This window comes from Moschus berezovskii, chromosome 17, assembly GCF_049115385.1.
Source record: "Moschus berezovskii isolate FMDL1 chromosome 17, NW_MosBer_1.0, whole genome shotgun sequence".
NCBI classification, from domain to species: Eukaryota; Metazoa; Chordata; class Mammalia; order Artiodactyla; family Moschidae; genus Moschus; species Moschus berezovskii.
Genome location: NC_142476.1, coordinates 59,648,588 through 59,670,671, shown reverse-complemented (window position 1 = coordinate 59,670,671; position 22,084 = coordinate 59,648,588). Strand labels below are relative to the sequence as shown.

General features: G+C 36.8%; 1 protein-coding gene across 1 annotated transcript in view; it reads right to left on the bottom strand.

The window, feature by feature from the left end:
- Positions 1 to 22,084, bottom strand: part of CATSPERE (catsper channel auxiliary subunit epsilon) — a 144,610-nt gene that overhangs the window by 109,814 nt on the left and 12,712 nt on the right. Inside the window, exon 6 of the mRNA XM_055418841.2 lies at positions 10,561 to 10,585. Within this exon, the coding sequence (XP_055274816.1) occupies positions 10,561 to 10,585 (25 nt within the window). The remainder of the gene's footprint in view (positions 1 to 10,560; positions 10,586 to 22,084) is intronic.

Below are 22,084 nucleotides of genomic sequence, written 5' to 3'. Positions count from 1 at the left end.
GACATATGTGTGTACACATGAAAACGTTTTTGTTTGCCTTAGATTCTTTCTTATTCCCATATATTGCTGCCCTTCTTTCCTCTCTTTCTCTCTCCCCTTGTCCTTCCCTCCCTCCCTTCCTCCCTTTTATCTTCCCTTTACCTTTACCTTCCCTTAACCTACTTTAATAACTAGTATTTATTTCTATTTTTCTCCATGCTATGAATTTGCAGAGTACATACACACACAAGTATACATGTATTTTTTAAAAGAGACATCTTAACATGTTCTTTTTTAAAAAAATTGGATCACATTATACACACTTTCCACATTCTTTTTTTTCACTCAAATATACATCATTGAATTTTTCCAGTGTCAACTCATAATGCCTGAACAATATTCTATGATATAGTTATACTGTAATTTACAAATCAATTTCTATAATAATGGAGATTTACTGTGGCTCCAGTTTTGGTTTACTTTACCACATTACAATGCTACAAAATATAGGTCATTTTCCATATAGCAGTATATACTAGAGATTTTATTAGTATTTCTGTGAAGTAGATTCCCAGGAGTGGGATTATTGACCCAAAGGGTCAATATATATCAATATATATATATATATTATATATATTTTATATATAAGATATATATGTCAGTAAATTTGGAAAATTCAGCAGTAGCCACAGGACTGGAAAAGGTCAGTTTTCATTCTGTCGACTAAAAAAGATGTACAACTTTAGAGTTGCGAGTTAAGTTTTATTTGGGGCAAAATGAGGACTGCAGCCCAGGAGGCAGCATCTCAGACAGCTCTGAGAGACTGCTTCAAAGTGGCAGTGGGGAAAGGCCAATATATAAGGTTTTGGTGAAGGGGGTTCAAAACCATGAAGTATTCATTTCACAAAAGGTTTTGTGTTAGTCATGAGGGTCTGATTTCACTGTGAAGGGATTTAGTGCTTCTCTAGATATGAGGGGATTCAAGGATGGGGATCATAAAATCTGTTCCTAAAAACATCCAACTGTCTAAAGACCTGTCCCACCAGATTCCCTGGAGCACAGAGTGCCTCGCTCCACCCTGAACTCCCTCAGGGGTTGTGGAAGGTCAGCAGCTGCAGCAGCATGGGGTTCAACCTCTGTAGAGGCAAATGGCAAATGCCTTTGTTGTTCACTCATTGGCAATGCCCTTGATGAGTGCCAATTTGTAGTTGAAAATTCCAATCCCAAAGAAAGTCAATGCCAAAGAATGTTCAAACTACCCCACAATTGCACTCATTTCACATGCTAGCGAGGCAATGCTCAAAATCCTTCATGCTAGGCTAAAACAGTATATGAACTGAGAACTTCCAGATGTACAAGCTGGATTTAAAAAGGCAGAGGAACCAGAGCTCAAATTGCCAACAATGTTGTATCATAGAAAAAGCAAGAGAATTCCAGAAAAATATCTACTTCTGCATCGTTGACTATGCTAAAGCCTTTGACTGTGTAGATCACAACAAACTGTGGAAAATTCTTCAAGAGATGGGAATACCAGATCACTTTACCTGCATTCTGCAAAAACCTGTATGCAGGTCAAGAAGCAATAGTTAGAACCAGATATGGAACAACAGACTGGTTCAAAATTGGGAAAGGAGTATTTCAAGGCTGTGTCACCCTGCTTATTTAACTTACATGCCGAGTACATCATGCGAAATGCTGGGCTGGATGAAGCACAAGCTGGAATCAAGATTGTGGGGAGAAGTATCAATAAGTTCAGATATGTAGATGATACTACCCTAAGGGTGGAAAGTGAAGAGGAACTAAACAGCCTAAATGAGGGTGAAAGAGGAGAGTGAAAAAGCTGGCTTAAAACTCAACATTTCAAAAACTAAGATCATAGCATCTGGTCCCACCACTTCATTGCAAATAGAAGAGGAGAAGATAGAAACAGTGGCAGATTTTATTTTCTTGGACTCCCAAATGATTGCAGACGGTGACTGCAGCCATGAAACTAAAAGACGTTTGCTCCCTGGAAGAAAAACTGTGACAAACCTAGATAGTGTTATAAAAAATGAAGGCATCACTTTGCCAACAAAGGTCCATATAGTCCAAGCTATGGTTTTTCCAGTACTCATGTATGGATGTGAGAGTTAGACCATAAAGAAGGTTGAGCATCAAGGAACTGATGCTTTCAAACTATGGTGTTGGAGAAGACTCTTGAGAGTCCCTTGGGCTGCAAGGAGATCAAACCACTCAATCCTAAAGGAAAACAATCCTGAATATTCATTGGAAGTATTGATGCTGAAACTGAAACTCCAGTACTCTGGCCACCTGACACGAAGAGTTGACTCATTGGAAAAGACCCTAATGCTGGGAAAGATTGAGAGCAGGAGGAGAAGGGGGTGACAGAAGATGAGGTGGTTAGATGGCATCACTCATTCAATGGATGTGAGTTTGAGCAAACTCTGGGGGATAGTGAAGGACAGGAAAGTCTGGCATGCTGCAGTCCATGGGGTTGCAAAGAGTCTGAAATGACTTAGTGATTGAACAACACAGACACAGAACAATCACATTCCTCAATCCATGAGTTACTATCATTATTGGCATGACCCTCTTTTATGCACTTAAATTTTAAGTCAGTAAAATCCAAACCAGGAATCCAGCATCCAACTCAAGTCCTAGAATCTTACAAATATCTTTCATTTACCTATACATTTCTTCCTTTTCTGGTTCTGTATTTCTGCCTAGAGAGGTACTCACTTTTCTGAATTCTTTGTTTATTTTTCATTAATATGATAGTTTTTGAAACTTGATCAGATAACTCTCTGGACCTGCTGTTTTTTTCCTTCAACATTATATAACTAGAATTTATTCATGTTATTGCTCATAACTTAGCTCATTCATTTTCATTACTGTTAATATTCCATCATGGGAAAATACCACAATTTTTCCATTCTCCTGTTAATGGGCATTTGGGTTCTTTCTATTTGGGATGGATGAATTTTATGAGAAGTTCTACTATGAGCTTTTTTTGAAAACATCTCTTGATGGGTGAGTGCAAGAGTTTCTCTTGAGTATATACTTAGGAGTAGAACTGCTAGATTAGAGTGTGTATGAGATAATGCAGGATCATTTCTCAAAATTTATGCCCCACTATTTCTTTTGAACACTAGGGAGGTTAGCTGTGTAGTGTGATCTATGCTGTATAATTTTTCATAATTATTCATTGCTTAAACTAACTTTGTTTACGGCACTTTTGTAAGGAAGTTTTTTATTTTCACATTTTCAATTATGACTTTTACTCATAGACTTGGGTTTCTAGACTTGAATAAGATTTCCCCCATTTCCATATAGAAGAGCTTCAAGATTCTGTCAACTCTCCAAATATTTTTTTGTTTTCCATTAGTCTCATATGCCAATTGGAATTTTTTTCTTTTGTGTGTGGTATAAGAAAGAATTGCATTTTAATTTTCTTCCAGGAAGACAGATTATACTATATTATTCTATATTAATTTAAAGATATTTTTCAATAAAAAATTGGACTCTGGATTCCAGGTAGAAACTTAAAAAAAATGATCTTTTTAAAAGCCATTCAACCAAACTTGAGAGTGGTTCTTGATACAGGTTCTGTGTCTTGTTACATTTATTAAGTATTTTATAGTCCGTATTGCTATTAAAAATTTATAACGTAATTTCTTTTTCTTATCTTATTACATTATGTTCAAGATAGTATTAAACAATAGTGCTGATTATCAGAATATATGTCCAATTCCTGATTTTAATTGAATTATAAATATTTCATAACATAACAATTATTATTAGTTATTTGGGAAATAAATATTTTTATTAGAATTAAGTAATTTCTGTCTAAACTTGCTTTGCTTTATATTTTTATTAGGAATGGTTGTTGAATTTTTAAATCTAATTATATGATCTTATCATCTTTATTGTGTTGACATTATGGATATTATTGTCAGTTTTCCTGATATTGAGCCAGTGTTGCATTCCTGGAAGATACCAGACCTTTTCAATTTGTTCTTTTCATGCATTTCCAGATTCTATTTGCAAATAGTTTATGTAGAAGTTTTGCTTTTATATATACAAGTATATTGCTCTACAATTTCTGTCATTCCTCCCTTCCTTTCTTCCTCTGCTTGCTTTTGGTACTAAAAGTAGTACTGGATTCAGGAAATGAATTGGAGGTACTTTCCATCTTCTTTATATTGCATGAGGATATATTGTTAGGTGCATATGATTTCATAATTTATCTTCTTTGTAGATTTTTCCTTCATCATGAAGTAATTTCCCTCTTTATGACATTACTGTCTTTTGGGATTCAGTGAACCAGTGAAGTTGCTCAGTTGTGTCCGACTCTTTGCGATCCCATGGACTGTAGCCTACTAGGCTCCTCCATCCATGGAATTTTCCAGGCAAGAGTACTGGACTAGGTTGCCATTTCCTTCTCCAATCTTTTGGGCTTCACATATCTTTTATTTGATATTCATATCATCACCCTAGTTTCCTTTTGATAGTATTAACCTGTTTGCATTGTTTTCTTTCCAAATTTTGTTACTTAAAATTTTTTTTTTCATTTTAAATTAGAGGATAATTACTTTATAATTTTGTGATGGTTTCTGCCATACATCAACATGGATCAGGTATACATAGGTCTCCTCCCTCTTGAACCTCCCCCCTCCACCTCCTCTCCATCCTAACGCCTCTAAGTTGTTACAAAGCACCGGCTTTGGGTTCCCTGTGTCATACAGCAAATTCCCACTGGGTATCTATTTTACATAAGGTAATGCATATGTTTCAGTGCTACTCTCTTAAATCATCCCACCCTCTCCTTCCCCACTGTGTCCAAAAGTCTATTCTTTATGTCTGCATCTCCTTTGCTGCCCTGCAAGTAGAATCACCAGTATTATCTTCTTTCTAGTTTCCATATATATATGTGATATTTGTCTTTATCTTTCTGACTTACTTCACTCTGTATAACAGGCTTTAGGTTCATTAACCTCATTAGAACTGACTCAAGTGCATTCCTTTTTATAGTTGAGTAATATTCCACTGTGTATATGTACCAAAACTTCTTTATCCATTCATCTGTTGATAACATCTAGGTTGCTTCTGTGTCTTAGCTGTTGTAAATAATGCTCCAGTGGACGTTGGGATACATGGGCCTTTTTCAATTATGGTCTCCTCAGGGTATATGCCCAGTAGTGGGATTGCTGGGTCATATGCTAGTTCTATTCCTAGTTTTTTAAGGAATCTCCATACTGGCTGTATCAATTTACGTCCCCACCAACAGTGCAAGAGGGTTCCCTTTTCTCCACATACTCTGCAGTATTTATTGTTTGTAGACTTTTTGATGATGGCCATTCTGACCAGTGTGAGATGATACCTCATTCTAGTTTTGCTTTGCATTTCTCTAATAATGAGTGATACTGAACATCTTTTCATCTATTAGCCATCTGTATGTCTTCTTTGGAGAAATGTCTGTTTAGGTCTTCTGCCCACTTTTTGATTGGGTTGTTTTTCTGGTATTGAGCTGCCTGAGCTGCTTATATATTTTGGAGATTAATTCTTTGTCAGTTGTTTTATTTGCTTTATTTTCTCCCATTCTGATGGTTGTCTTTTCACTTTGCTTATAGTTTCTGTCATTGTGCAGAAGCTTTTAAGTTTAACTAGGTCTAATTTGTTTTTGTTTTTATTTCCATTACTCTAGGAGGTGGGTCATAGGTGATCTTGCTGTGATTTATGTCAAAGAGTGTTCTTCCTGTGTTTTCCTCTAAGAGTTTTAAAGTTTCTGGTCTTACATTTATGTCTTTAATCCATTTTATTTTTGTGCATGGTGTTAGGAATTGTTCTAATTTCATTCTTTTACATACAGCTGATCAGTTTTCCCAGCACCACTTATCAAAGAAACTGTCTTTTCTCCATTGTTTATTTTTGCCTCCTCTGTCAAAGATAAGGTGCCCATAGTTGTATGGACTTATCTCCAGGCTTTCTATCTTGTTTCATTGGTCTATAATTCTGTTTTTGTAACAGTACCATGCTGTCTTGATGACTGTAGCTTTGCAGTATAGTTTGAAATCAGGAAGGCTGATTCCTCCAGTTCCATTCTTCTTTCTCAAGATTGTTTTGGTTATTCAGGTCTTTTGTGTTTCCATACAAATTGTGAAATTACTCTTTCTAGTTCTGTGAAAAATACCACTGGTAGTTTGATAGGGATTGCATTGAATCTATAGATTGCTTCGGGTAGTAAACTCATTTGTGTTATCTTAAACAGACATCTTAAAAAGATGATATCATTAATCAGTGTCTTATAGTTTTCTGTATACAGGTCTTTTGTTTCTTTAGGTAAATTTATTCCTAAGTATTTTATTCTTTTTGTTGTAATGGTGAATGGGATTGTTTCCTTCATTCAGTTCAGTTCAGTCGCTCAGTCGTGTCCGACTCTCAGTGACCCCATGAATCACAGCACGCCAGGCCTCCCTATCCATCATCAACTCCCATTACTCTTTCTGATTTTTCATCATTAGTGTATAGGAATGCAAGGGATTTCTGTGTATTAATTTTATGCCCTGTGACTTTACTATATTCATTGATTAGCTCTAGCAATTTTCTGGTGGTATGTTTAAGGCTTTCTATGTAGAGAATCATGTCATCTGCAAACAGTGAGAATTTTACTTCTTTTCCTATCTGGATTTCTTTTATTTCTTTTTCTTCTCTGACTGCTGTGGCAAGAACTTCCAAAATTATGTTGAATAACAGTGGCAAGAATGGGTACCCTAGTTGTGTTACTCTTTAACTATATAACTTTATACACATCAGATTTATGGGATTTCTGTCATTTTGGAGATGATTTTAATCCAGTCACATCTGATTACTGAATTCATTTAAATTATTTCTTAAATCTTATTTTTGTGTCCCTATATTGTTTTAATTTCTCTTTTTCTTTTTTATTATCTCCTATTGAATTGTTAGCATTTTAAAAATTCTTTTTCCAGAACTCTACTTTTTAAAAATTATGGACTTGTTTCTATTACTTTAATAAATGTTCCTAAATTTTTTCCTGGCGTATTTAATATAAGCTAATCAGTATCCTCATCTTGAATATGTATAACGATACGATGTTGCTAACCCAAATTCTCCTTCATTTTCTATTTTTGTTAGCTATTATTTTAATTTCACTTTGTTAAAACATTAGTCATTATTTAAATATTTGACTGTCAATGCTTATTTAGATGTATTAGCATTTTAAATAGTTCATTTGCTCATTATTTACTGCACCTGGTACTTCAGTTTTTCAGTCTGAGAACTCATGTCTTGAACTGTGGAGAAAACTCCATAAGTGAAAGTGAAAGTCACTCAGTCATGTCTCACTCTTTGCAACCCATGGACTATACAGTCCATAGTATTCTCCAGGCCAGAGTACTGGAGTGGGTAGCCTTTCCCTTCTCCAGGGGATCTTCCCAACCCAGGGATCAAACCCAGATCTCCCACATTGCAGGCATATTCTTTACCAGCTGAGCCACAAGGGAAGCCCAAGAATACTGGAGTGGGTAGCTTATCCCTTCTCCAGCGGATCTTCCTGACCCAGGAATCGAACTGGGGTCCCCTGAACTGCAGACGGATTCTTTACCAACTGAGCGATCAAGGAAGCCCCGGAGAATTCTCCATAATTATTGGAGAAAAAGAATTCTCCAATTATTTGTCTTCCCTTTTGGAACTCCTATCATTTTATGACAAACTCTTGGTCTATCCTCTGTGTCTATTAACTCTTTTCCATCTTTTAATTTTTATGTTCTACATTCTGCATGAGTCCCATTCTGCATCACTAATTCTGCAGTTTTTTCAACTGTATCTAGTCTTCTATTTAACCTGAATTTTTATTTTTAGATGCCTATTTCTTCATCATAAGACATTTATATAGGATGCTCTTCAATGTTTTATAGTTATGAATAACCCTTGTTCTTGTTTCTTTCCCTTCTTTTATCTTTTAAACAAACAAAATATGGATTTAATAATCTTTCAAATGATCCTCATCTTTAGCTTTGAAAAGTATAAACTTTCTGTAGTTTATATGTATATATTCCAGTCAGTATGTCTTTTCCTGTAGTTTATATCTTTTATTTTGAGATTATTTTCAGAGGGTTTGTTTTCTAAGAGAGTCTTATACACTCTTGGTTATGAAATGAATTTTATCATCACCTCTGCCTAGGCTCTATGTGTTTCACTACATGCATTTTTGAGTTTACTACTTGGCTCTAGGTTCTCCAACCTCTTGAGAGCAGTTCAACCTGGACATCCATCTGAAACTCTGTGAAGATAACTCCTTGTATGTTTACAGTCCCCAAAAGGGTGTATCATTGTTTATTTACAATTACCCAGAGAGTGGAGCTTTACTAGTTTTCATTTTATAAATCTTTAAGAAATCCTAGCTTCATGTAGGGAGGTTATTTCAGCATCTCTTTCTCCCATATGCTGGAAACGTCATTTTCTATTCTCATACACGTTAAAACATCACCCTTTGTCTCAGTTCAGTTCAGTCGCTCAGTCGTGTCCGACTCTTTGCGACCCAATGAATCGCAGCATGCCAGGCCTCCCTGTCCATCACCAACTCCCAGAGTTCACCCAAACTCATGTGCGTCAAGTCGGTGATGCCATCCAGCCATCTCATCCTCTGTCGTCCCCTTCTCCTCCTGCCCCCAATCCCTCCCAGCATCAGGGTCTTTTCCAGTGAGTCAACTCTTCGCATGAGGTGGCCAAAGTATTGGAGTTTCAGCCTCAGCATCAGTCCTTCCAATGAACACCCAGGACTGATCTCCTTTAGAATGGACTGGTTGGATCTCCTTGCAGTCCAAGGGACTCTCAAGAGTCTTCAACACCACAGTTCAAAAGCATCAATTCTTCAGCACTCAGCTTTCTTCACAGTCCAACTCTCACATCCATACATGACCATAGCTTTGACTAGATGGACCTTTGTTGGCAAAGTAATGTCTCTGCTTTTTAATGTGCTATCAAGGTTGGGCATAACTTTCCTTCCAAGGAATAAGCGTCTTTTAATTTCATGGCTGCAATCAGCATCTGCAGTGATTTTGGAGCCCCCAAAAATCAAGTCTGACACTATTTCCACTGTTTCCCCATCTATTTCCCATTAAGTAATGGGACCAGGTGCCGCGATCTTCGTTTTCTGAATGTTGAGCTTCAAGCCAACTTTTTCACTCTCCTCTTTCACTTTCATCAAGAGGCTTTTGAGTTCCTCTTCACTTTCTGCCATAAGGGTGGTGTCACCAGGGCTTATATTTTGTATAATAACCTTACTTCAGAATTCAACCTTATCTAACTCTGGATTTTACTTCTTTAGTGACTTGTGACAACCAGGAAATTCCTTTAATTGCTTTTACATTCTATACATGCACATATACCAATATTAATGTAAAAGTCTGCACTGATATTATACACACACATATTTTGTAATGGCGTTTCTATATGTTTTGAGTAAGATAGAGGCTATTCTGCATTATTTGAGTCTATAATAAAAATTTTACTTTTAGCAGTTTCTATTTTCTATCCTAAAATTCCTTATCTACTTATAATACTTTCTTCTTTTTGTATTGTTATAGTTTTAGTAAATAATCCTATAATGTCAGTTGGGATTGGGATAGGGATACATACGGACACATGAGCTCATTCAACTATCTTGATCGAATACAGGAAGTTTTATTTATTATTATTATTTTTCTGCCTCTTCTTTCCATTATATCAATGCTTTGAAAAAAATGAAAATATTTATGGAGCTTTAATATCCAAATATTACCACCTTATTTCAGTTTTCAAATTTTGGAATACATCTCTCTGTCATAATTAAAATCAGCCTCTAACCCACATGTCAAAATTTTTAGATCTCAAAGACTCCTTCTAGGCTTGAAAATTATTGAGAATCCCACAGAGTTTTTGTTTTATGTCAGTTAGCCCTATCAATATTTATTACCATATAACAAAATTGAGACTATTTAAAGATATTTATTAATTTATTTTAACATCTACAATAAACCCATTATTATTAATATTAACTAACATGTTTATGGGGACTTCCTCTGTGGCTTGGTGGTAAAGAACCCACCTGCCAGTGCAGGAGACACAGGAGATACGGGTTCGATCCCTGAGTCAGGAAGATCCCCTGGAGTAGGAAATGGCAACATGTTTATGAAAAAAATAATTATTTTCCAAGATAAAGAATAGTAAGAAGAATGGTTGTTTTACATTGTAAAATCTCTTTACTACTTGGCTTAATAAGAGACAGCTGGATTATCATCAGTGCTTCTACAGTCAAGCTGTTGGTATATGGTATTCTGGTGGAAGTATATGGGGGGAAATCTTTTCAGACAGATATATAGCTGGAAGAGTGTAGACCTCGTGGACCTCCTCAAAAGGCTTGTAACGACCTAGGGGAACTTAGTCCATACCTTGAGTAACCTCTGCTGTAAGTAAATTTTGTTGAGAATTAGTTTTGAAATTCCTTTTCTGGTAAATATGGAAGACAGAAATAATACGGTGGTAATATGTGAAGAAGTATACAAAAATTTAAAGTTTTACCTGGGTTAAATTGTGAGCAAAATCTCTGTTGGGAAAAAGAAAAATCATATTTTAGTAAACAGCATCCTAAATATTCAGTTAAATAATCTACCTTCAACATCAGTTCAGTTCAGTCGCTCAGTTGTGTCTGACTCTGTGACCCCATGGACTGTGGCATGCCGGGCCTCCCTATCCCTCACCAACTCCTGGAGTTTATTCAAACTCATGTCCATTGAGTCGGTGATGCCATCCAACCATCTCATCCTCTGTCATCCCCTTCTCCTCCCTCCTGCAATCTTTCCCAGCATCAGGGGCTTTTCAAATGAATCAGCTCTTTGCATAAGGTGGCCAAATTACTGGAGTTTCAGCTTTAGCATCAGTCCTTCCAATGACCACCCAGGATTGATCTCCTTTAGAATGGACCGGTTGGATCTCCTTGCAGTCCAAGGAACTCTCAAGAGTCTTCTCCAACACCATAGTTCAAAAGCATCAATTCTTGGGTGCTCAGCTTTCTTTATAGTCCAACTCTCACATCCAGACATGACTACTGGAAAATCCATAGCCTTGACTAGATGGACCTTTGTTGGCAAAGTAACATCTCTGCTTTTTAATATGCTATCTAGGTTGGTCATAACTTTTCTCCCAAAGAGTAAGAATATTCTGTTTATATTCCACTGTGTGTAAGTCACTTTAGTCGTGTCCAACTCTTTGTGACCCTGTGACTGTAGCCTGCCAGGCTCCTCTCTCCATGGGGATTCTCCAGGCAAGAATACTGGAGTGGGTTGCCATTCCCTCCTCCAGGGGCTCTTCCCAACCCAGGGATCTAACCTGTGTCTCTTACATCTCCTGCAATGGCAGATGGGTTCTTTACTCACTAAGCCACTTGGGAAGCCCTTATATTCCATTATGGACACATAAATGATTAAATGCTAAATGTTTAAAAAAAAAGCGCTCATGTCCATAATTAAATATAATTTTTGCTGAGGGGCATGAATCTATATACTTCTTCCTGAATAATACTGTAAGCTAATTTGACATGATCAATGCACATTAAAAAGTCCATAGTTTAGGGACTTCCCTGATGGCCCAGTGGTTAAAACTCCCTGTTTCCAGTACAGAGGGCACACGTTCAATCTGTGCTCCAGGAACTAAAATTCTGCATGCCACATGGCATGGCCAAAAAAAAAAAACAAGTCTATAGAGTTTACATGTTTTAATTTATGTCAAGACAAAATTTATCAGTTAGCACTGCAAATGTTTCATTTATAGCCTTTCAGTGTAAATTTTCTGAAAGAAGCAAATTACTTTGTACATTTATTTATATGTTTTTTAGAAAGTAATTTTTCACTTTAAAGATAGCTGTTATTTTTTCAATCACATAATCTCTAAAAATCAATGACTCTGGATTGTGTTTTCTTTTGTGCATAGTGCTCAGTACATTATTAAGTACAAAATAAAATGAAGATGTCTTGGGAATCAGTAAATGTACATCCAGTAAGTTCCTAAGACCATATGATGAAAATAATATTTCATATGTCCAATCTGATATATGAGAAAGCTACTGAAACTAAGTACTAAAAATCTTGATAGGCAGATATGTCCAAAGTTCAAAAAGTATGAAGTTTGTCAAAAACATCCCCTGTCAGCACACAGGAAGCTAAAACTAACCCCTGAAGCTGAGGATGCACAGAGTCCTGGCTTGGGCCACCACTACTGCCTGCTCTGGTCCCTATCTACTGTACCTGGAGGCACTGCTGAGGACTATGATAGCCCTTGCAGTCACTGTGGACACCCTGCAGCATTTGGTAAACATCATGCAACTGTCAATGTTCTGGACCTTAGTGGGCTGAGCTGATGAGACATTGTACCCCACCGGATCCAGAGCCAGAACATACCCTGCACATGACACCCCATACCACCAGACTGGTGGTCATAGCACACTCCAGCATGTACAACCACAGGTGGAGGTCTTTTCTTAGTGAGGTCAGTCTATGATGTCTGGAAGTGGTGACTGCTTCTTCAAATGTGCAGACACCTACACAGGCTACAAAGACAGTGAAGAATCAGGGAAACATGACACCACTTAGGGAACACAGTTAACTCAAGCAGTGAATCCTAAGGAAATGGATTATATGAATAGCCTGACAAAGAATTCATAATATGGTTCTAAAGATGCTCAGAGAACTATGAGAGAACAACAACAACAAAAATTTAATGAAATTAGAAAAATGGTATAAGAACAAAATGAGAAGTTCAAAAAAGAGACTGAAAACATAAGAAAGATTTTGGAAGTGAAGAAATTATAAGACAGCTTCACAGCAGTTAGACAAGAGAAATAAATAAAAGTTACTCAAATTGGAAGGGAAGAGGTAAAACTATTTGCAGATGACATGATACTCTATGTAAAGAACCCTAAAGTCTCCACACAAAAACTATTACAACTAATAAAGGAATTCAATAAACTAGCAGAATAAAAATATTAATGTACAGAAATCTGTTGCATTTTTAAACTAACAATGAAATATCAGAAAGAGAAAATTAAAAAAAAAACAATCCTATTGAAAATCTTATCCAAAAAAAAAGGAATAAACTTAACCAAGGAGGTGAAAGATCTATACACTGGAAAACTATAAGACCTTGATAAAGTAAATAGAAGATAATTTAAAGGAATGGAAAGATCCCATCTTCTTAGAGGGGAAGAGTTAATTGTTAACTGTTAATTTTTAAATTGTTAAAATGGCTATACTACCCAAAGCAATCTCTATATTTAGTGCAACCCCTATCAAAATACCCATGACATTTTTTTTCCCACAGAACTAGAACAAATAATCCTAGAACTTACATGGCACCACAAGAGATTTTGTATTAATATAACACAAAACAGAACAAAAGGAGAAAAGCATTACAAGCGATAAACAAGGTCACTACAAAGTTTCAATTCTTCAAAAAAATCTTAATAATTCAAAGTTATGTGCATCTAAAAGATACCCTCAAAGTATAAAGCAAAAAATTAAGCACCTACATGCAAAAGTGACATGTCTACCACCATAGTGGGAAATTTTAGCCAATATCAACTCATGAGTCAAATAAGTACAAAAGATTTGAACAGTACATTTAACACAACTGACCTACTGGACATAAATAGCATATGCCATCCAACAATAGGAAAATATATTTTCTTTAGGTCCTTGGAGACATTTATAAAATCTGACTACATGCTAGGCCAAAGATCTGATTCTAACACTTCTGTGATAATAATAAAATTAGGTTAGAATTCAGTAACAAAATAATAATTTAAAAGACTAATGTCTGTAAATTAAAAATGCATTCCTATTCAACATGTTTGCCAAACAAATTATAGTGCTCTTAGACTATTATTTCTGAGCAGTAACAAAATATTACAATTATGAGATATTCCAATATAGAGGTATTTAGAAGAAATTTTACTTCCTTAAACATATACTTGAAAAAAAGGAAGTCTTAAATCTATGTAATAGACTAAATAACTAATTTAGTAAGTTTCAGAAAAACAAACTCAAAAAAAAGAAATAATATAAAAAACAAATTGAGATAAAATAGACAGCAGTAGAAAAACTCAATAAAGCCAAAATATAGTTCTTTAAAAAGATGAATAAAATAAAAATATCTCTAGGAAGAAAAATAAGAAAACAAAAGGAAGGCACAAATAAAAACGTTATAAATTATAAAAGACTGGCATACCTACAACTACTGCAGAGATTAAACAAAAACATAAGAGGATATTATGGGAAATTTTATGACATAAAAATTGATACTAATATTGCTAACTGAAGACATGGAAGAATTTCTGGAAAAATACTACAGAAATGAATTTTACAAGAATTAGAAATCCAAAGTAGCATTCTAACCATTAAAGAAATTGAGTTAGACAAATCAAATTCAGGAACACTCTACAAAATACCTGGCCACTACCCATTAAAAATGTTAAGGTCACAAAAGACAAGGAAAGAAAAAAAAAAAGAAATTGAGTTAATAGTTATAAAATCTTCCCACATACATGAAAAAAACCCAGATCCAGGTAGATTTCTATGCAAATTACCATTAAATATTCAAGGAACACATATTTCCAATCTTAAATAAAATCTCTCAGATAATAGAAGTTAAAGTGAAAGTTGTTCAGTCGTGTCTGACTCTTTGTGGCCCCACGGACCATACAGTCCATGGAATTCTCCAGGCCAGAATACTGGAGTGGGTAGTCTTTCCCTTCTCCAGGGGTCTTCCCAACCCAGGGATCAAACCCAGGTCTCCCGCATTGCAGGCAGATTCTTTACCAGTTGAGCCACAAGTGAAGAGAATAGAAAAGGAAGACTAATCCTAACTTACATGATGAGTCTAGCATAGTCTTGGATATACAAGGGGAGTAAAACCACAGGCCACTCCCACTCATGTATATTCACACACATAAAAACCTAAACAACATTAGCAAATGGAATCTATAAATGGATATGAAAGATAATTCATCAAGACCAAGTTGGCTTATTCTAGAAATACAAGTTTATTGATTCAGTTCAGTACAGTTGCTTAGTCATGTCCAACTCTTTGTGACCCCATGGACTGCAGCACACCAGGCTCCCTGTCCATCACCAACTCCCAGAGTTTACTCAAACTCATGTCCATTGTGTCGGTGATGCCATCCAACCAGCTCATCTTCTGCTGTCCCCTTCTCCTGCCTTCAATCTTTCTCAGCATCAGAGGCTTTTCAAATGAATCAGTTCTTTGCACCAGGTGGCCAAGGTATCAGAGTTTCAGCTTCAGCATCAGTACTTCCAATGAATATTCAGGACTGATTTCCTTTAGAATGGACTGGTTGGATCTCCTTGCTGTCCAAGAGACTCGTAAGTGTCCTCCAACACCACAGTTCAAAAGCATCAGTTCTTCAGCGATCAGCTTTCTTCACAGTCCAACTCTCACATCCATACATAATTACTGGAAAAACCATAGCTTTGACTAGATGGACCTTTGTTGGCAAAGTAATGTCTCTGGTTTTTAATATGCTATCTAGGTTGGTCATAACTTTTCTTCCAAGGAGAAAGCATCTATCAATTTCATGGCTGCAATCACCATCCACAGTGATTTTGGAGCCCAGAAAAATAAAGTCAGCCACTCTTTCCACTGTTTCCCATCTATTTCCCATGAAGAGATGGGACCAGATGCCATGATCTTTGTTTTCTGAATGTTGAGCTTCAAGCCAACTTTTTCACTCTCCTCTTTCTCTTTCATCAAGAGGCTTTTTAGTTCCTCTTCACTTTCTGCCATACGGGTGGTGTCATCTGCATATCTGAGGTTATTGATATTTCTCCCAGCAATCTTGATTCCAGCTTGTGCTTCTTCCAGCCCAGCGTTCCTCATGATGTACTCTGCATATAAGTTAAACAAGCAGGGTGACAATGTACAGCCTTGACGTATTCCTTTTCCTATTTGGAATCTCTGCTGGTCCATGTCCAGTTCTAACTGTTGCTTCCTGACCTGCATACAGGTTTCTCAAGAGGCAGGTCAGGTGGTCTGGTATTCCCATCTCTTGAAGAATTTTCCACTGTTTATTGTGATCCACACGGTCAAAGGTTTTGGCATAGTCACTAAAGCAGAAATGTTTTTCTGGAACTCTCTTGCTTTTTCAATGATCCAGCGGATGTTGGCAATTTGGTCTCTGGTTCCTCTGCCTTTTCTAAAACCAGCTTGAACATCTGGAAGTTCATGGTTCACATGTTGCTGAAGCCTGGCTTGGAGAATTTTGAGCATTACTTTACTAGCATGTGAGATGAGTGCATTGTGTGGTAGTTTGAGCATTCTTTGGCACTGCTTTTCTTTGGGATTAGAATGAAAACTGACTTTTTCCAGTCCTGTGGCTACTGCTGAGTTTTCCAAAGTTGCTGGCATATTGAGTGCAGCACTTTCACAGCATCAACTTTCAGGATTTGAAATAGCTCAACTGGGAATTCCATCACCTCCATATAGAAATATTAATAACTATTATCTATCAGATTTACATAGGAAAAAGACAAAAACTATACAAACATTTATGGGGAAGCAGAAAAACGCTTTGAATATTTAACAAGTCATAAAAAGAATGCATAGCCAGCCTGGAATAAAAAGGACCTTCCTTAATCAGGTAAAGTTTAACTCATAACCTGTAACAAATATTATGCAAAATAGTGAAATGATGAGAGTCTTCCTTTTGAGATGGTGAATAAAATAAGAAGCCCTGCTATCACCCCTCTAAAAAAGATTGTATTTGATGTTCTAGACATACAGTAAGAATCAAAGGAATAGAAGGCATACTTACAAGAAAGAAAAACAAAATCATTATTTGCGGGTAATCTGTATTGAATTCCAAGAGAATACATAAATAATCATAATTTAGCAATATTGCTGAATGCAAAAATCAACAGTCAAAAGTAAAGTGTATTCTATACAACAGGAAGAGCTGGTTAGAAATTATAATTTAAAAAATTTGATTATTTATAAGAGAAACAAAAAAATAAAGTACCTAAGAATTCAGTTCAGTTGCTTAGTCATGTCTGACTCTTTGCGACCCCATGGACTGCAGCACACCAGGCTCCCTGTCCATCACCAACTCCCAGAGTTTACTCAAACTCATGTCCATTGTGTCGGTGATGCCATCCAACCAGCTCATCTTCTGCTGTCCCCTTCTCCTCCTGCCTTCAATCTTTCTCAGCATCAGAGGCTTTTCAAATGAATCAGTTCTTCGCATCAGGTAGCCAAGGTATCAGAGTTTCAGCTTCAGCATCAGTACTTCCAATGAAAACCCAGGACTGATCTCCTTTAGAATGGACTGGTTAGATCTCCTTGCTGTTTAAAAGACTCGTAAGAGTCCTCCAACACCACAGTTCAAAAACATCAGTTCTTCGATGCTCAGCTTTCTTTACAGTCCAACTCTCACATCCATACATGACTACTGGAAAAACCACAGCTTTGACTAGACAAACCTTTGTTGGCAAAGTAACATCTCTGCTTTTTAATATGCTGTCTAGGTTGGTCATAACTTTTCTTTTAAAGAGCAAGCGTTTTTTAATTTCATGGCTGCAATCAACATCTGCAGTGATTTTGGAGCCCCCCAAAATGAAATTTCTCTTTTCACTGTTTCCCCATCTATTTCCCATGAAGTGATGGGACTAGATGCCATGAAATTAATTTTCTGAATGTTGAGTTTTAAGCCAACTTTTCCACTCTCCTCTTTCACTTTCATCAAGAGGCTCTTTAGTTCTTCTTCGCTTTCTGCCATTAAGGGTGGTGTCATCTGCATGTCTGAGGTTATTGATATTTCGCCCGGCAAACTTGATTCCAGTTTGTGCTTCATCCAATCCAGCATTTCTCATGATGTACTCTGCATATAAATTAAATAAGCAGGGTGACAGTATATAGCCTTGACGTACTGTTTTTCCTATTTGGAACCAGTCTGTTGTTCCATGTCCAGTTCTAACTGTTGCTTCTTGACCTGCATACAGATTTCTCAAGAGGCAGTTCAGGTGGTCTGGTATGTCCATCTCTTAAAGAATTTTCCACAGTTTGCTGTGATCCACATAGTCAAAGGCTTTGGCATAGTCAATAAAGCAGAAGTAGATGTTTTTCTGGAACTCTCTTGCTTTTTCGATGATCCAATGGATGTTGGCAATTTGATTTCTGGTTCCTCTGCCTTTTCTAAAGCCAGCTTGAACATTTGGAAGTTCATGGTTCACATACTGTTGAAGCCTGGTTTGAGAATTTTGAGCATTACTTTGCTAGCATGTGAGATGAGTGCAATTGAGTGGTAGTTTAAACATTCTTTGGCATTGCCTTTCTTCGGGATTGGAATGAAAACTGACCTTTTCCAGTCCTGTGGCCACTGATATGTTTTCCCAATTTGCTGGCGTATTGAATGCAGCACTTTCAGAGCATCATCTTTTAGGATTTGAAGTAGCTCAGCTTGAATTCCATCACCTCCACTAGCTTTGTTCACAGTGATGCCTCCTAAGGCCCACTTGACTTTCCATTCCAGGATGTCTGGCTCTAGATGAGTGATCACACCACCGTGATTATCTGGGTCGTGAAGATCTTTTTTGTATAGTTCATTTGTGCATTCTTGACACCTCTTCTTAATATCTTCTGCTTCTGTTAGGTCCATACCATTTCTGTCCTTTATTATGCCCATCTTTGCATGAAATGTTCCCTTGGTATCTCTAATTTTCTTGAAGAGATCTCCAGTCTTTCCCATTCTATTGTTTTCCTCTTTCTTTGCATTGATCACTGAGGAATACTTTCTTATCTCTTTTGCTATTTTTTTGAACTCTGCATTCAAATGGGCATATTTTTCCTTTTCTCCTTTGCCTTTGTTTCTCTTCTTTTCTCGGCTATTTGTAAGGCCTCCTCAGACAACCATTTTGCCTTTTTGCATTTCTTTTTCTTGGGGATGATTTTGATCCTAAGAATACACCTAATGAAAATATCCTGATACTTTTATTATTAAAAATTACAAAATCTTATTGGCAGACATGTAAAAAAAATCCTAAGCAAATGAAGGTTTATATATTAGTCTGGAGTAGAAAGGCTTCTCAAATTTATTAAAATATACAGACATATTATAAAAAACCCAACTAAGGTTTTTTGCAGAATTGACAAACCAATTCCAAAAATTTATAAGAAAGAGAAACAGGCCCAAGATAAAGCTAAGAAGTTCCTAAAAGAGGACAAGAACTGTGGTTTGTGTGAGGCATGTATTTGTGCTATCCTTCTCAAGATTTAAAAAATAAAGTTATAATAATACAGATAATATAATTTGCTCAAGTATACACAAATAGATCAGCTAAACAGAATAGCTAATCCAGGAAGAAACTCATACATACACGGAAACTTGATCTATGGTAGAGCTGGTTTTGTGGAAATATTCATTCAATAAAGTGAAGTGAAATGAAAGTCTGACTCTTTGGGACAACATGGAGTAGATAGTCCATGGAATTCTCCAGGCAGAATACTGGAGTGGGTAGCCTTTTCCTTCTCCAGGGAATCTTCCCAACCCAGGGATTGAACCCAGGTCTCCTGCTTTGCAGGTGGATTCTTTACCAGCTGAGTCAGAAGGGAAACCCCACATCATTCAATAAATGGATCTAAAAAATTAATTATTCATATACAAAAAATAAAGTTGTATTTCTATCTTGTAGCATATACAAAACCTAATTCCAAGTGGATTAAGGATTTAACTGCAGAAAGCAAAACTATACAGAATTTAGTGAAACCTTACAGATTATTATGAAACCAAGAAATAAAATGGGTTAAAATGCTAATTTAATACAGAAGAAAAATTCCTATGAATAAATGAAAACATGCTCCATAGTAATTAAGGAAATGAAGATAAAAGAACAATGATGTGATTTCACACCTACTAGACTGAAAAGAATTTAAAAGTCAGATATCAAGGGTTGTAATGATATAACACAATGGCAACTTCAATCCACTGCCAGTATAGATGTAAATTTGGACAATCTTTTAAAAATCATTTAGAGGCTTCCCAGGTGGCACAGTGGTAAAGTGTCTGCCTGCCAATGCAGGCGACGCAAGGGATGTGGGTTCGATCCCTGAGTCAGGAAGTTTCCCTGGAATGGGAAATAGCAACCCACTCTGGTATTCTTGCCTGAAAAATCCCAAGGACAGAGGAGCCTAGTGGGCTACAGTCTATGGAGTCGCAAAGATTCAGACATTTACTGAGCAACTGAACACACACACACAGGCATGACCTAGTAAAGAGGAACAAATGTGTATCCTACATTTAGGTAATTTTATTTTTATGAATATTCCCTAGAAAAACATTATTTATGTACATTAGATTGGTACTTTCCAAATTATTATTTCCAAATAATTTACATACAAATGACTACAGAATCTTGTGAAAACGCAGATTATAATCCATAAGGTATGAAACAAAGCTGAGATTCTTTATTTCTAACAAGTTCCCAGATGACACTAGTGCTGCTGGTTCTTGGACCACATTTTGAGGAGCAAGGCACTATCTTGCAAATAAATGCATCAGCAGGAGAATAAGCAAAAATAGTTATATAATGAAGTACCATCAGGCAGGAACAATGTAAGAACTAAAGATTCTTGTTTAAACGTGGATGAGTGTCAAAATTTGTAATGTTTAGAGAAAAAGCAAGTCACAGATGAATGCTTATAATATGATTCAGGTTAAATAACATTCAAAAACAAAACTAAACAATTTATTACCATTATATATTGTTGGTAAACTATAAAAAGCAAACAATCTATTATACAGTTTTCAGGATAGCAGTTAACTCTTGAGGGATAGGATGTGATCAGTAGGGGCATAAGAAAGAGAGTGAAAGTCACTGAGTCGTGTCTGACTCTTTGCAACCCAATGGACTGTACATAGCCCACCAGGCTCCTCTGTCCATGGAATTTTCCAGGCAAGAATACTGGAGTGTGTTGCCATTCCCTTCTCCAGGCGATCTTCCAGCCCCAGGGATCGAATCTGGGTCTCTTGCATTGCAGGCTGATTCTTTACTGTCTGAGTCACCAGGGAAGCCTAAGCAGATTCTAACATGCTGGTAATGTTCTATTTGTTCACTTGCGTGATGGATACATGGGTATTAGTCACTGATGGTTCCCATGATCTCCCCTTAGGGGAAAGAGAAAGTAGCCTTTTGGTTACAGAGGCAGGATCTATTCTCCAATGAAGTGTTACCATGGATTTTTATTCCCAAATTTTCCCTTTTCTGTTTCTAAGTTAGTTCAAAACCGATAGAGGGAAAGCTGGTGATTGGCATGTCTGAAATTCCCAACAAGGACAGAAGCCTGCCAATTTCATTAGTAGCAGAGACTTAATTCTTATTTCTTGGTAAGACTCTGGGAGAGTGGCCATAAATCAGAGAAGAATGGGTAAATGTGTTCTGTTGGTGGGGCTTGCTGAAATCTAGTGGTCAGATCTTTCAATTCAAAGATTATACATAAACTGCAGGGCCATCTGAATTTAAGGGACCATCTGAACCAGAATAATCAAACTATCAGCCAAAACCATGCTTTACCAAAGACATAAATATTCTGATAGGTTAGGTTTGGGTCATATGCTAATATTCAATATTCCCTGTGGCCAAAGAAATATGGGGTTGTAAAGATGCTGTGCTGTGCTTAAGTCACTCAGTCATGTCTGAATCTTTGAGACCCCATGGACTGTAGTCCGCCAGGCTCCTCTGTCCATGGGGATTCTCCAGGCAAGAATACTGGAGTGGGTTGCCATACCCTCCTCCAGGGGATCTTCCCAACCCAGGGATCAAACCCAGGTCTCATTGCAGGTGGATTCTTTACCGACTAAGCCACCAGGGAAGCCCAAGAATATGGAGTGGGAGCCTATCCCTTCTCCAGGGGATCTTCCCGACCCAGGAATCAAACTAGGGTCTCCTGCATTGCAGGTGGATTCTTCACCAGCTGAGCTACAGGAAAGCCTGGTTGTAAAGGTAGTACCACATAAATAAAATGAAATTAATAATTTCACCACAAA